We start from the raw sequence: 16,195 nt of genomic DNA on the forward strand, positions 1-16,195 counted from the left end.
TATAATAGAGATTTGAACATCCATGCAATATGAATGTTTAAATGTCAGTTTTCAGACCTTCAAAACAAGAATAAAACTTCTACAGTAACCACCTGATTGCTTCTTATGATGCTTTTATTTGGCAGACAGCACACTTACCCCATGGTAGATTTTTAAATTGACATATTTAATTATTCTATTTTTGATTTTATACCGTTGATTAATTATTGATTTTATATTATTGATTTTTTTAAATATTTTGCCTAATGGAATATTTGCATTTGATATTGACCAGCATGGATGGTGGTGGACCATATTTTACTTTTTGAGCTCACTTTGATGCAATTCAGATAGCACACAGATCCTTTGACTGTTTTTTCTATTTATATATAGGGGTCCTTTTACTTAGCCACACTAAAACGTGGCCCACACTGTTTTGTAGCACAAGGGTTTCCCACATGCTGAGGCCACTTGTAGTGTGGTGGTTAAATGGCCACATTTTCCATTTTCCCTTAGGCGCCCTTTTACAAAGGCGCGTAAGGACCTATGTGTGTGTAGCGTGCATCAAATCAGCATTACCACCCGGCTAGCGCGTGCACCTGGTGGTAATTCTGAGTTTGGTGCATGCTGAAAACCCGTGGTAGAAAATAATTTTCTACCGCGGTGGCGTTCCCGGCGGTAATTGGCAGTTAGCATGTGCTGGACAGTTACCACAGGGGTAACATGAGCCCTTATCACTAGGTCAATAGATGGCATTAAGGGCTCAGGCCATAAATAGTCGCCCACTGGTTTTAATTTTGCTGCACGTCCATTTCCTTGCCCTCAAACACCCTTTTTTCCAGACACAGTGTAGAAATGGTCCAGTGCGCGTCCAAAACACGCAGCACGGGGAACGCCTACTGTCCACCCATAAACATGCCTGCTGCACTAACATATAAAACCTATTTTTTAGCATGGGATTGGTATGTGGTGATCAGTGCACTACCACGGGATGACAGCACGTCCCAAGGCAGTATTTTTTAGTGCGTGGTAGGCATGCACTAGTGCCTACTGCCACTTAGTAAAAGGGCCCCTTAGTGTTTCAAAATTAAAAATGGACCACTAATCTAAATGGACACACCACTTAGGGGGTCTTTTGCTAAGATGCAGTAGCGTTTTTAGCATGCGCTAATGATTACCACGTGCGCTAAACACTAGAGACACCCATAGGACTATATAGGTGTCTCTAGCATTTAGTACACACTTATTTTTAGCAGGCACCAAAAACACTACCACACCTCAATAAAAGGACCCCTTAGATTGTGCAGTTTCTATATAACACTACCAGTTAGTTTTATTAATTCTGTCACCTTTTTTTGATCTGGTCATGTGACCTTTGAGGTACATTTAAGAGTGTAAGCCATACAAGTTTGATTTCACACTACAATGCTACATGCTGTTGGATGACACAGAGACGTAAGCGTTCTTCTCTTTGTATTCCCTTTTTTTTATTTTGCAATTATCAGAATAATATCAGCCACATCTGTTTTTTTTATCACCTCTCTGACATTGGTTATATACATTGGTTGGTCTGAACAAATGTTTCAGTCAATTGAATTCATACACCTGTTTTATTTATGGTATTTTTATTGTATTTATAATTTGAACTATTTATACTTTGACATTAATATTTTAGTATTCTGTTTCCTAATTTGTCTTTGAGATGCTATTACTAACATATACTTTTTTGTTCTATTTATTTATTCACAGTATTTTACTGTGCAGGTCCAATATGGAGCAAAACATGGCCATGTCGGGTTTAAATGTGTTGTAGTCAATAAAGCTTTATAATTTATTTGGACATCTGATCTGTTGTTGTTTTGGGTGTATTCTGATATACTGGCTACAAGGAAAGCGCCCAGCACCTGGTATTTCAGCTTCTCCCACCAGGAGATAGGGAATGAAGTAGAGCACTGGCCATTCCCAGTAGGGGATGCTGTATGGAGAAATAGTGCAAGAACACTAACTATAAGGAAAGCTCACAATTCCTACAGTCCTGGTCTCTCTTAGGCTGGAGGCACCGTAGAGAATAGCGATGGAACACTTAGGTGCCCTTTCACTAAGCTGCGGTAAAAAGTGGCCTGTGCTAGTTGGAGTGTGTGAAATTGGTGCAGGCTGGACCATTTTTTACCACAGCGGGTAAAAAGGCCTTTTTAAAAAAGGGGCAGTAACTCTTGTATCTGAATGTAACTCACCTTGAGCTCATATTTGGAAAAGGTGAGTAATATAGTAAACCTTGGTAAGGACCCTCAAAGGGAACTTTAAAACAATACAGGAACGTAAGACCTTTGAAGTCAAAATGATTAAATATTTTGACACCCACCAGACAGGACTTAATAAAGATCTGGGTTTTCTAGCCCATTACAAAGCATAAAATTGTATTACTTTGTAAATTGTAGTGCTCGCCTGTCTCCCTAACTCTCACCTACCCACCCCCATCCTGTTAGACTGTCACTGAAATGCTTTGATGTTTCGCTCATATATACTGTCATCTACCAACATTTGCTTATTTCCAATCTGACGAAGAAGGGCAACCTTCGAAAGCTAATCAAGAAATGTCTTAAGTAATGTCCAATAAAAAAGGTTTAATCTTATTTTCTTTTCCATGTTTTATTTTGTTTTATTTCTATCGATTACCTTTAAAAGTGGACTAAAACAACTACCACACCTCTCTACTATAGTAAACCTAAAATCCAAATCATCTCCATGCCTAGCCTTCTCATCTGGATTCTGTCCAGGAGGCAGAAAGACGCCTGGAAAAGCAGAGAAAGAGGAAGCAGTGACTCAGCACTTTGTGAATAAATGTGCTCCTGGTTCCTTACTGTTAATGTAAAAATGACCAAACCCAAAGAAAGTGTTTACTCTGTGCAGCTGACCCTTCCAAGCTATGTCATACTCCCATCTTCTTCAGCAATCCTTAATTAAGTGTAATTTGCTTTCTGTAACCTGAGTACTTAAATCCTCTTGTATCAAGTAGCAGTTTAGTTTTTATCTTTACTAAAATCTATAATTTCTAGATCCATTTTTTATCCCTTTGCCAGGTACGAAGAAATTAGCTACTACTCCTTCCCCAAGAGTAATCAAGACCCACCTCCCTGTCCAGCTTTTGCCCAAGTCCTTCTGGGAGAAGAACTGTAAGGTACTAGGTTTTAATGTATGAAGTAGAAGAGGATCACAGGAGTTACTCGACTGGCATGAGAGGATTCTCTGGGAGGTGTGCATGTGAAAGAGAGGAAGCATGAATTATATTGATTGACTCTTGGACTGTCTTTATATTCACTCCCTTCCCCACCTTGCTGTTTCATTTCATTTCATGGTGTTGAGTTTCCACCTCATTCATGTGAACCTAGAAAGGCTGATCCACAACAGAGCAAAATCAGCACTGAATTAGAGTTGACAAGGCTGAGGTGACAGACATACTTTAGTTCTTCTCTGTTGCTGTAGGCTTAGGAAGGTATTCTGAGTATGCCCTCATGCTGACCTCCTGTTCCTCTCTTCCCTCAGATAGTGTACGTGGCTAGAAATGCCAAAGATGTAGCAGTCTCTTTCTATCACTTTGACCTGATGAACCAACTGCACCCTGAACCAGGCACCTGGGCACAGTATCTGGAAAAGTACATGGCTGGAGAAGGTAGAAATCCTGAGAATGTAGAAGAAAGCATGCATAATCTCTAAAGATTATGTGTGAGTACGTTAGATAATTAAAGGTGTCACAGCCTTAGAGAAAATCCAGTTTTCTCCAGGATTGATAGGCAACAAGAATTTCTGCAATAGAGAATAAACCCAAATAGACTATGATATTGACTTGATTTTCTACCTCTCTGTCTACCTCTCACATTTAGTTGGGTATGGATCTTGGTATGACCACGTGAAAGGTTGGTGGGGTAAGAGAAAAGACCATCCTATCATCTACTTATTCTATGAAGATATGAAAGAGGTGAGAGAAGGACACTCTTGTAACTACCGGGAATAAATGCACTATTTCCTTATTTCAGCCCTCCTGCCATATCCTTCCTGTCTTTCTCATTTGTCTATCTGTTTCTCTCTCTCTCCATCTGAGAGGTTACTGCTCATATCAATGACTGTCTTCTTTCTGATGGGTGTCCATCTTTCTTCCCTTCACAGGATCCTGCTCGTGAAATCCGGAAAGTAATGCAATTCCTAGAAAAGGACTTGGGGGAGAAAGTTGTGGAAACTATCACCCAACATACCTCCTTCCAAGCCATGAAGGAGAATCCCAAGACCAACTATGACACCCAGGCCACTTCTTTCTTTGTGAGCAAAATTTCACCATTCATGCGCAAAGGTAAAAGACTGCTTCCCTTCTTCCCTGCACGTGCTCATTCAGGATCTCCTTTTCATTGCTGCCCACTAACACTAGAACACTTTAAGGTTCAAGGTTCACTTTATTTGATTATCCGCTTAGGATCAGACCATCAAAATGGTATACAGTGTAAAAATATAAGCAGAAATGCAATTATAGTGGAAGGATAAGATCATAAGGAAAAAAAAGGACAAAATAGTATAGACAAAAACAAACAATGCTGCTAGTGCCCAACAGGTGCCAAGGGGAATGACCGCATAGTCCCAAAGTGGTGAAATCAGCTGTCAAATTCCTCCCAGAAGAGATAAGCCTTTAGCAGAGCTTTGAACTTAGAAATGGTGACCACTAGTTTGTATTGACAGAGGCAAAGTGTTTCACAAGGCGGGGCCTAGGACATTGAACATTGACCTATGAAAAGTGGCCAACGGCACCTTGCGTGGTCCGGGAACCACCAGCTGATGTTGTTGACTTTGCAATGGTCTAGAGGGAATATAGGGAACCAACTGAGAGGATAAGTAAGCTGGTGAGCCTGATTGTAATACTTTAAAAAATCAGAAGTGGAATTTTAATTTGTTGATTCACTGGCAGCCAGTGTTCTAGCTTTAAAAGAGATATCACCAGATTGAATTTACGAGCCCCCTGGAACAGTTTAATAGTGGTATTCTGAAGCAGTTGTAAGCACTTGGTCTCCCTCTGGCTGACCCCTGCTAGAAGGGCATTACAGTAGTTTAAACATGTGAGGACAAGGCGTCCTGATCCAGAAGGCGTTGAACTAACTAGAGGTGGCACAGATGGAAAAAGCATGCCTTAACCATAGAGAAGACAAAATGTTGAAATGTTAGATTTGGATCCAGAAGAACCCCCAGTACTTTCACGGAATCACAAGCTTTCAAGGTAACCCCGCCTAGAGTGAGAAACTTCAGCAGTTCTGGGAAGCTTTGTCTTTCCAGTTCTATATGAATAATGTGGGGTCAAGGCTGGGATCACCAAGAGCTGAGAGGTGAACGTACAAACATCCATTCACTCAGCACCCTCCTTTCATCCAATAAGGCAGACGAACAAAAAAATGTACATAAAAAAGATGTGCAAATAATATATATTATTTGCATATCTTTTTTATGTACATTTTTTATAGACCCCTGATGCAGGCCTTGACGGCCGAAACACGTCACGTGTCGGGTCGTTTCTGTAGATTTGAATAAAGACCTTGTTCAGGAAGACACTCGTTGTGAGAGGATTTTTATTGGATCCACTGGTTGTTCGTTTGTCTTGTATTCTCCTGTGGAGAGATCACCTTCTGTGGGTGTGTGATCCAATAAGGCAGTCTAGGACAGAAGTTTCAGTTCTGAAACAAAAGGTTTACTTAAATTTAAATTTGGAAGATGCAGGCAAAACGTACAAATGTGGCATGTCTTCCCTGCATTGTGTTCTCATAGTTGGGTAATGCATATCCTTTGGCAGCTGGGTTCACCTGTTCTCTGCCAGAATTTTACAGTTCAAAGTAGCATCCTTGCTGCTTGGTTTGCCAGAACATTAAGGTAAAACAGTTCAAATACTTCTGCATTACTCCTTTTCAACCTGCCTTTTTTGTACTGAGTTTTGTGTCTCAAAGAAGGGAATTTCTATAAATGGCATTTGAAATTTGGAGCTGTAAAAAATCAGCCCTAAGCACAATTCTATAACGGTCATGCGCCCTTCATAGAATCATGCTTAGCACTAATTTCCACGCCTAACTTTAGGTGCCAGCATGTACACTTGCTGAAACCCAGTGTAAATGCTGGTGCGCAACTTAGGCATGCTGAGGCCCTATTCTATAAGTCTATAATTCCTCAGGCAACTTTTTGGAATGCCCCTGACACGCTCCCTATTATGCATTAGTAGACGTGGAAGGGCATAATTGAATGGGGCACCCAAGTTTTCCTGAGGGCGTCAGGACGTCTCCACGAAGGGGCGGGTAAACCCGTATTATCGAAACAAGATGGGCAGCCATCTTTCGTTTCGATAATATGGTCGGGGACGACCAAAAGCCCTTCCCTTACCGATCCCTTAGCGATTCGGAAAGGAATGGGTATGTATGAAGGAAATCGCATGCAAATGAGCTGCTCACTGTTAGCTCATTTGCACACGATTTCCTTCCTAAGGAGGGGAAGCCAGTGCAGAGCAACCAAGCATTTTGCGTGGTTTCTCTGTGCATGCCAAAGACGGCTTCATACACACAGAGAAGCTGTGTGTATAATAGCCATCTACAACCTTAAATAAATTGCCATCTACAACCTTACACTATGGTAAAACTTATATGCTGAGCGTTTGCCTAAAGAATAACAATTCTAACAACACAATTGCAAACTTCTGTGCCTCATACAGCTTGTAGAATTAAGAGGTGAGAGACTGGGCCTCGGACTGGAATCAGGACTGGAGTCAGGCCTGGAGTCAGAAGCTTAGCTGGCAGCGCCTCTCGGGCTGGAATCAGAGGCTTGGCTAGAAGCGGAACTCTGAACCGGGATCCGGAAGGCTCCACAAAACCTGCATATGAGCCCTGAACTCGGGGCTTCCACAACGCCTTCTTTCAGCATCCGCTTCAGGAGTATCCCAAAGGGTTGGATCCAAGGAAAGTTTGCAGCGATACTCGAAGAGTGTGATAGAAGGATCAAGAGCAGAAACTGGGTTTATAAAGAACCCAAACCTCCAGAGACGCTTTCTCTCAGCTGCAGCTTCAGGAGCATTCTTCAAGGCTAGATCAGAACAAAGTTTATAGCGGTAATTCTGGAGTGTCATCCAACAATCAAGATCAGAAACTGGGTTGGGACCGGAATCCACACTGGAACTAGGAGCGGAACCTGGGCTGAGCCCCGGATTGTCAACAGAGAAAAAAGTCATGGGCAGAAAACCCAGCTGGAAGGATGATCTTGCCGAGCTCATGGCCTTTGCATTCTGTCAGGCTTCTCACGGAAGCACAGGGTTTGTGAGCCCTTGGACCACTGCCGTGGAGTGGCAGTGGCAGGCAAAACCACCCCAAACCAGAGACAAGGCAGAACAGGACTGGAACCCCGGACTGGAGTTGCAGCAGAGGCAAACAAGCTGGGACAGGCAGAGCAGGAACAGCTAGACTTCACCCGTGCTTGACCACCGTTCCCCAGGAGTTGAGCCCCTGGGTGCAGGCGGCCGGCAGGACTTACAGGACAGGGCAGGAACTGGATACCAATAGGAAACACACAACAGAGTCAGGACTAAAAGCTGCCAGGCAGCCACTAAGACAGAAACACAGACAGGTGAGAGTCAGGACTGAAAACTGCCAAGCAGCCACTAAAAAGGAACACAGACACAAGACAAGGAAATGCAGACCAGAAAGAAGACTAGGAACTAAGCAATAAAACCAAAGCTAACTACACACAAACAAACTAGAACCAGGCAAGAAACTCAGACTGGAACTGGACTAGGCAGAAGTGCACAGAGCACACCCACATACCAGAGACCTTAGACGATGCAAAGGCAAACACGGAAGTTTCCAGGTGGCTAATAAAGCCCATCAGCAGCTGAAGTTCAGCTGCAGGAATCACAAGGCAGCTAGGGGTGCTGTTCAGGCACAAACAAGAAAAGCAAGTCTGGCAGCCTGGAAGATCCGGACCAGACTGGGCTGAAGTCTGGAATGAGTGACAGTTCATAGCAGCCACCAGTTCAGGCCACCAGAGGGCGAGGTGAGCACAGACAAGGAAACAGTCACCATCATGACAGTCATGGAGAGAGGGCTCGAGTAACGGGGGTTCGGCTCCTAATGAAGTGACAGCGAAACAGGAGCTCGCTGTAGAGCGAACCTAGAAAAAAAGCCTGTGGAACACGTCCTGTACAAGATAATTGCTAATTCCTATATAAAAAAGTTAAAAATTAGGCGTTTAGGCACTTAACAACGTCCAAGTGCTCATCAGGGACGTCTTTTTTTTTTTTTTTAGAGTATGGGTGAAGGACATCCTTCACTATGCCTCCATCCCAGCGACGGCAGTTGCGGATGTCCAAAATGTGGATGTTTCTGTGAGAAGGACTCCTCAAATATCACAGAAAAAGAGCATTTATTGAAAAGAACCTGACACGGACTGTGTTTCAGCACCTTGCCTGCATCAGGGGTCTATTAACAGATCAAAAACATATAAATCAACAGACATATTAAAATCAAATTAATAAATATGATAAATTAAAAACATACACATAAAGTAAAATAAAAAATGAAGACATCATTAAAAATCTTTAAATCAAAAACACATTTAAATGTCTTTTATAAAACCGGCTATTTGCTGAAGCCAAATAATTTCACAATACAATGGCTATTATCTTGTGGCATCTTCATTAAAAAAAAAGAATAGAAAAAAAAAGTCACAAAAAACAGTAGTACAAAAAATAATTAATAAAACATGATAGCACAACGTAAAACATGTCTTACATACATGTCTTAGTTGTCTAACCCAAATGTGGTCAAACCACAATGGTCATTAGCATACAGCATCTTGACTAGAAACAACTGTTAGAAGACACAAAGATAAATTAATAAGAAATTAGTAGAGTGGAGAATTTTTGACAAAAGTAACAACAATTCAGAAATTTCAAAAACAAAATAATGGTCCCAGGAAACAAGTAGGCAATCAGTCCGCTAGTCCCAAAAGAATGATATACGTAGATGCAGGCACGGTTGGTAGATAATTTAAAAACTTTTATTGTAGAATCACAGTTATAAAGAATGCCCGACACAGCCATGTTTTGCCCAGCACGGGCTGCTTCAGGGGTAAAACATATACTGGTAAAATAAATAAAACTGAGTCAGCATAATGGCATATCATAAATCTAAAAACTATAAACACATAGAGAGAAATAGAAATCATAAAAACATCAAACATCTCAGACCATTATAAATAATAATAACTTAGGGGGCCCTTTTGCTAATCAGCACTAAAATGTGACCTGTGCTATCCCCAGTGTGGGTCTTTCCCACGTGCTAAGGCCACTTTTAGTGCTACCAGTAAAGAGCCAGATTTCCTATTTCTGCATTAATGGCCACGTGCTAATTTTTCCATTAATGTGTGGCCATTACCATGTAAGAACTTACTGATGCCTATTTTGTAGGCAGTAAAGGCTTGCACACTAATCCTGAGCTAATTAGCATGTGGCAGTACCCATGCGCTAACAAAATAGCATAGCTGCGCCCACTCTCCACTCTCAAACACACCCCCTCGGCAGTGCATTTTAACCTACCGCAGCTTAGTAAAAGGACCCATTAATTATAAACTCTCAAACAATGAACTAAATAACCTGATGAATGATTATACTAAAACATACAGATCCACATACTACAATTAAAAACGTGAGGTCAACATACTACAATTAAAAACATCAAAGTGTGTATAGGGACCAGTTCACTTTACTGCAACAGTTAAAAAGGACATGTCAGTGTTCTTGTTGTAAAAAGACAAGATCAGTCATACAATGTGCCAAAAGATATATAATTTAGAGCTGCCCTGACAAAAAGGGGGAATAAAAAAAAAAAAAAGACGCATATGAAAAGAAATCACTTACCAGGACCTCCGGTCACAAGAGAGGTCACTGTTCTGGCAGCAATGGGAGTCTGTGAGCAATTTAATCATTTTTAAACACTGGAAAAAATAATCCCCCAGATTCTATGTAGCTCACCTAGAGATCCGCGCCAAAATCCAAGCGTATTCTATAACAACGTGCATAACGTAATTGGCTTAACAAGTGAATCAGCATTGATAGCAGCTCTTAACAAGCAATAATGAGTACTAATTGGCACTAATTAGAATTTAGGCGCACAACTCGCTAAGCGCATTCTGTAATGCATTGCTCCTAACTTCTAACACGTGCAAACAAAAAGGGGCATGGTTATGGGCAGGGAAATGGGCGTTTCATGGGCATTCCGAAATTTATAGTTATAGAATATGGCCCAGTGTGCCTAAATCTATGCACCGGGATTTATGCCACATTTTCATTGGTGTAAATGGATGCACATGGTTTTAGGTGCTAGGATGCCAACTAAGCGTATTCTATATACTGCACCAACTCTAGGTGCTGCTTATAGAATATACTTAGTCGGCACTGATTTCTGTGCCGATTTTTTTAGGTGCTATATATAGAATCTCCCCCAATATTTTTCACTAAGATTCTGGAAAACCTTCTGACATCAGTGCAATCACTGTTCAGTCCTGAATCAGGATGTCTGAAGAACACAGATAACATCAAACTGACATAATGTCTTCACATCAAATTGCCCGAGAACCACTGTGTGCAGAACTGCCATGATTGGATTGTAAATATGTTTTTGGCAGGGTTGGACTGACTGACAGTGATCTGGGCCCTGGACAAAAAAGGTCATGGGTCCCCCCCCCCCCACCCCAACTACATCTATCATAATATTTCTAAAGCTCACGCCCTTCGGTGATCAAAGCCCTTCCCTTCTTTCTGCTACAATTTAATATGCATAAAACTATCCATCCCACTCCCCCAACTGCCCCATGCTCTTTACATTAAAAAAACCCTACTGGTACGGGGTTTCCCTGCCTCTGTATCCCTGCTGGTAATAAGAGTGCTGTCTAGGAATACCCCCTACTTCCTGTTCAAAAAATGTACAGTAGTAGGATTCCTCAACTAGCACACTCTTTTATGGCCAGAAGAAAGAAAGGGGTGGTGAAACCCCCTTCTAATAACTTTTTTTGTAGGCAAGAGATAGGTTATGCATTTTAAATATGAAAGGAGGGAAGGGGGCTGGTGGTCATGGGGAACATTTTTAAAGAGGGAAGAAAGATGATCTAGTAGCCTATAAGAGGTATTTTTGTTCATTTAAGAGGGAGAGGGGGCAGGGGTCTGGTGACTCCATAGTAGTTTGTGACTCCATAGTAGTTCGAGGTGAGTTACATTCAGATACACTAAGATCTCTCCACTACCAAGCATATTGTGAAATAATATAAAACCTAAAAAAAAAAAAGCCTAACATACATGTACAAACATGTCGTACAACAGTAGCACTAATCCTATGATTCAACCAGTAAGAGCCCTACCAATGAATAGGCAGCACTACAAATATTACAGTGGACCCTAGAACTCCAATACACCTCCTATTACTGGTAAAACAGAAGAACTGGGACAGCTACAGATCTCTACACAGAATCTACATGACTGCAGAATACCATACCTCAGTCACATGCAAAACAAAGACAGACCTTCACGAAATACAAAACAAGGGATTACAAATTAGAAAGTCAAACTAAGCATGTACCACAACATGGGAGAAATAAAAATAAAAATGCATGTCCTCTTATACTGAACATAATGCAAACAAATGCATAATGTACATTTCTCAAACTAACTCTAGTTAATAAATTCAAAATAAAACACTTTTTTCTACCTTTGTTGTCTGGACATTCATTTTTCTATCATGCTGTTCCTAGTTTATCTTTTCTGCTTTCTTGTTTTTTGCTAACTCTCTTTCTAGGAGCTTACATCCATTTCTCATTTCTCCTCTCTTCTCCTGTCTTGTTCCATTCCCTTGTTACATCTGTCTCTGACATATTGATTCTTCCCTTTTAGCTCTTTCCTTCCTTTCTTTCTTTTCTGCCTCTCTATAAACTCAAATTTCACTCGCTCACAGGTTGGCAGCAAAAACCGGAAAGCTTGTCAGTGAACGACATCTTCATGAGTTGGCAACCCTGATCATAACAAGGCACCAGATCCAGATGTGCCAATGTGTTGAGCTGACTCCTGGTGACAAGACAATGAGGCTCCCCCCCCCCCCCCCCCCCCAACATGGTTTCCTTTTCAGGGATAGTTTGTCATTGCCTTCCTCTGAGGCACGAAGGGTTAAGTGACTTGCCCAAGGTCACAAGGAGTTGCTATGGGATTTGAACTTGAGCGTTCCAGTTCCCAGCTGCTATGCTTAACATTGTGCTACTCCTCCACTCCCAACAAGGCAACACAAGATGTAATCATTTATCATAGCAACAGCGAAAAGCTTTCAGTCTTTTAATAGTTAAAGCTTGTCCTCTCTGTTCTCTTTTTTTCTTCTTCCCACACTAGGTATTGCTGGGGACTGGAAGAACCACTTCACTGTGGCCCAAAGTGAGGCATTTGATATTGATTATGCCAAGAAGATGGAGGGAAGTGGGCTGCAGTTTCGGATGGAAGTTTGAGTATTGATTTATCTGCATTCTCTAAGATAATTATGGATACACAAAAATACATTGAAAGAAGGGCACAGACAGCTTTCAGACAATACATACTACAGGAAACTAACTGAGGATCCAACACAGGATTATACAAAGCAGCTAAAAGACCTTATCAGAACATTTCCTAAACAAGTACAGCCACATCTGAAGAAACTTAAACCAAACCAGTCTTCTGTGGGCACATTCTACATGCTACCCAAAATCCACAAACCTGGAAACCCTGGCAGACCAATCATATTGGGTATTGGCACACTCATGGAGGAAATATCTGGGCTCATAGAGGGAATTCTGAAACCTCTCGTGCACAAAACAAACAGCTTCATACAAGACACCACAGACTTTCTGAATAAATTGAAAAATATCAAGCAATTACCACCAAGCACCCTTCTGGTCACGATGGATGTAGAATCACTATAAAGCAACATTCCCCATGCGGATGGCATAGCTGCATATGGAAAGCTCCTAAAAACATCCACACTGGACCATCAATACTCACCAGAAACTATTACAAAATTAATCAAATTTATTTTAACTCACAACTACTTCCGCTTTAACAATGATATCTATCTACAAATAATGGGCACTGCGATGGACACCAGGACAGCACCCCAATATGCCAACCTCTTTATGGCTGAGCTGGAAGAGACATTTCTGAATACATACCAGACCAAACCCCTAAAATACTACCGGTACATTGATGACATTTTTATGATTTGGACTGAGGGAGAAGAAACTCTGAAACAATTTTACAATTCCTTCAATACATACCATCCTACAATCAGATTCAAAATTGACTACGCCCCAGAAAAAGTCAATTTTTTGGACACCACGGTCTCAATCAGTGATGGCTGTAAACAAACATCTATATACAAGAAACCCACAGACAGATGCAGCTACCTCCACAACTCCAGCTTCCATACTTCACATACAAAAAGATCCATTATTTACAGCCAAGCCACAAGATACCACCGTATCTGTTTGGACCCAAGGGACAGAGACAGACACCTTGAAATCCTGACTGCATCCTTCGATCAGAAAGAATACAACCCCAAAATAATCTCCAAGAATATTACCTCCTCCCTCAAAACACCCAGGGAAAATCTGCTACAGTACAAAGAAAAAAAAGCCACAGACAGAATCCCCCTTATAGTGACATACAACCCAGAGCTGGAAAAATTAAGAAAAATCATAAAAGATCTTCAGCCTCTACTCCAGGAGGATGAATTACTGAAAGAGATATTCCCATCCCCACCAGTGCTGGCTTTCCAACAGCCACCTAACTTAAAACACAAGCTAATCAGGAGTAAGCTCCCAACACAGACTCAAAAAGAAAAGAATGGCACACATATATCCAGCTGCAAGCTATGCCAAAACATTTCACAGGACCCCACGGTCATTCACAAAGGAAAAATATTCAACATAAAGGAATCCTTTACATGCTCATCTTCCAATGTGGTATACATCATTCAGTGTAAAAAATGTGACGAAGGATGCTATATTTCGTAATCTGATACAATCAATGGTACTAAGCCACGCAGACTACTGTAATGGAATCTATGCGGGATGCAAGGATCAAATCATTAAAAAAACTCCAGACTGCCCAAAACACAGCAGCCAGGCTTATATCTGGAAAAACGAATTTCGACAGCGCCAAACCACTCCGAGAAAAACTGCACTGGCTACCAATCAAAGAACGTATCACTTTCAAAATCTACACGACTGTTCATAAAATTATTTACGGCGAGGCACCTGGATACATGACAGACCTTATCGACCTGCCAACCAGAAGTACCACAAGATCTGCACGATCTTACCTAAATCTCCACTACCCAAGCAACAAAGAACTCAAATACAAATCCACCTATGCATCCAGCTTTTCCTACTTAAACGCACAATTATGGAACGCACTGCCAAAAGCAGTAAAAACTACGCTAGACCACCTAAATTTCGGAAAGCACTAAAGACAGTCCTGTTCAGAAGAGCATACCCCACCGACCCAACATAAAAAAAATACCTGGACACCTGCGATACAATATAACCAAAGACCGTAATGGACATTACCTGACTCTTCCTCCCCCTCTCCCTCTCTAAGTTCCCTCCAATTGTACCTACCATACATGTACCTTATTTACCATAATATCACCTTGTATTCATTCATACCTTGTATTTGTTCAGACTGGAACCGGCTAACACCGTTAATGGTAATATGTAAGCCACATTGAGCCTGCAAAAAGGTGGGAAAATGTGGGATACAAATGTAACAAATAAGTAAATAAAATATTGGAGAAACAAGCCAGATGCTAAAGACAAGATTTAATTTACATAGACATCACATGAAAAATGCCAGTGCCAGCCAGGATGCCACGCCTGTGGGGTGGCACTTTACAAAACCAGAACACTGTACCAGTGATTTCATAGTAAGTATCCTGAAAGGTAACTTTAAAACAATACAGGAACGTAAGACATTTGAAGTCAGAATGATTAAATATTTTGACACCCACCAGACAGGACTTAACAAAGATCTGGGTTTTCTAGCCCATTATAAACCATAAAGTTGTACTACTCTGTTTGTCACCCTCCTGTCTCCATACATATCTCACCTATCCACCCTCATCCTGTTAGACTGTCACTGAAATGCTTTGATGTTCCCACGCATATCTCCCGGTCTCTCACCTATCCACCCCCATCCTGTTAGACTGTCACTGAAATGCTTTGATGTTTCACTTATATATACTGTCATCTATCAACATTTGCTTATTTCCGATCTGATGTAGAAGGGCAACCTTCGAAAGGTAATCAAGAAATGTATTAAGTTATGTCCAATAAAAAAAGGTATCTTATTTTCTTTTCCATGTTTTATTTTGTTTTATTTCTATTGATTACCTTTAAAAGTGGACTAACACGGTTACCACACCTCTCTACTCTAAGATAATAGAGATTCTTCCTTCCTGTTCTATCATAGAGGCTGTAGACTCTTCAATGGAGCTGTCTCACCCTTGTGCTGCATTCCATCTATTACAAAGACCCTCATCCCAACCTGGAAGCTTTGTCTATTGGAGGATGTTAGGGGGATCAGGACCCCTCTTTCTTGGACATTTACCTAATATCAGGCTTTGCCACAGCATAGTACAGCTATATTTTGTTTTCATCAAGGTTCATTAAAGTTGCTCTTTGATAAGTATCAGCAATAACATACACAGTGAGGTCAGTTTTCAAACAGAGATATGCATTTATTGGCAGCCAGTAACCCCCAAATTCTATATATTGTGCCTTAATTTCTGCACGGAAATCAAAGCGTATTCTATAACAATGCGAATAACTTGATTAACTAGCTAATCAGTTCTGTTAATTGGATGTTATCAAGCAATTATCAGCACTAATTGGCATTAATTAAGATTTATGCGCAAAACTCACTAAGCGTATTCTCTAACATGGTGTGCCTAAATTCTAAGTCACATAATTGAAAAGGGGCGAGGCATGGGTGTGCCTAATTTAGGTATTGGGATTTATGTAGAGTAAAACGTGGCCTAAATGGACATGACCAAATTTGGTCAAGTGGAGAGGCACTCGGCATGTTATATATACTGCACAGAAATTTAAGCCTATTCTATAAAATTTAGGCATACTTTAGAGA

General features: G+C 41.0%; 1 protein-coding gene across 2 annotated transcripts in view; it reads left to right on the forward strand.

The window, feature by feature from the left end:
* LOC115473740 (sulfotransferase family cytosolic 1B member 1-like) overlaps window positions 1-15,863 on the forward strand; it is a 73,860-nt gene extending 57,997 nt beyond the window's left edge. For both annotated transcript variants that reach the window (XM_030208813.1, XM_030208811.1), the window contains exons 5-10: window positions 3,060-3,157; window positions 3,523-3,649; window positions 3,861-3,955; window positions 4,144-4,324; window positions 12,413-12,551; window positions 15,490-15,863. In XM_030208813.1, coding sequence (XP_030064673.1) covers window positions 3,060-3,157; window positions 3,523-3,649; window positions 3,861-3,955; window positions 4,144-4,324; window positions 12,413-12,525 — 614 coding nt within the window. In that variant the 3' untranslated portion in view covers window positions 12,526-12,551; window positions 15,490-15,863. The remainder of the gene's footprint in view (window positions 1-3,059; window positions 3,158-3,522; window positions 3,650-3,860; window positions 3,956-4,143; window positions 4,325-12,412; window positions 12,552-15,489) is intronic.
* The last annotated feature ends 332 nt before the right edge of the window (window positions 15,864-16,195 follow it).

This window comes from Microcaecilia unicolor, chromosome 7, assembly GCF_901765095.1.
Source record: "Microcaecilia unicolor chromosome 7, aMicUni1.1, whole genome shotgun sequence".
In the NCBI taxonomy this organism is placed as follows: Eukaryota; Metazoa; Chordata; class Amphibia; order Gymnophiona; family Siphonopidae; genus Microcaecilia; species Microcaecilia unicolor.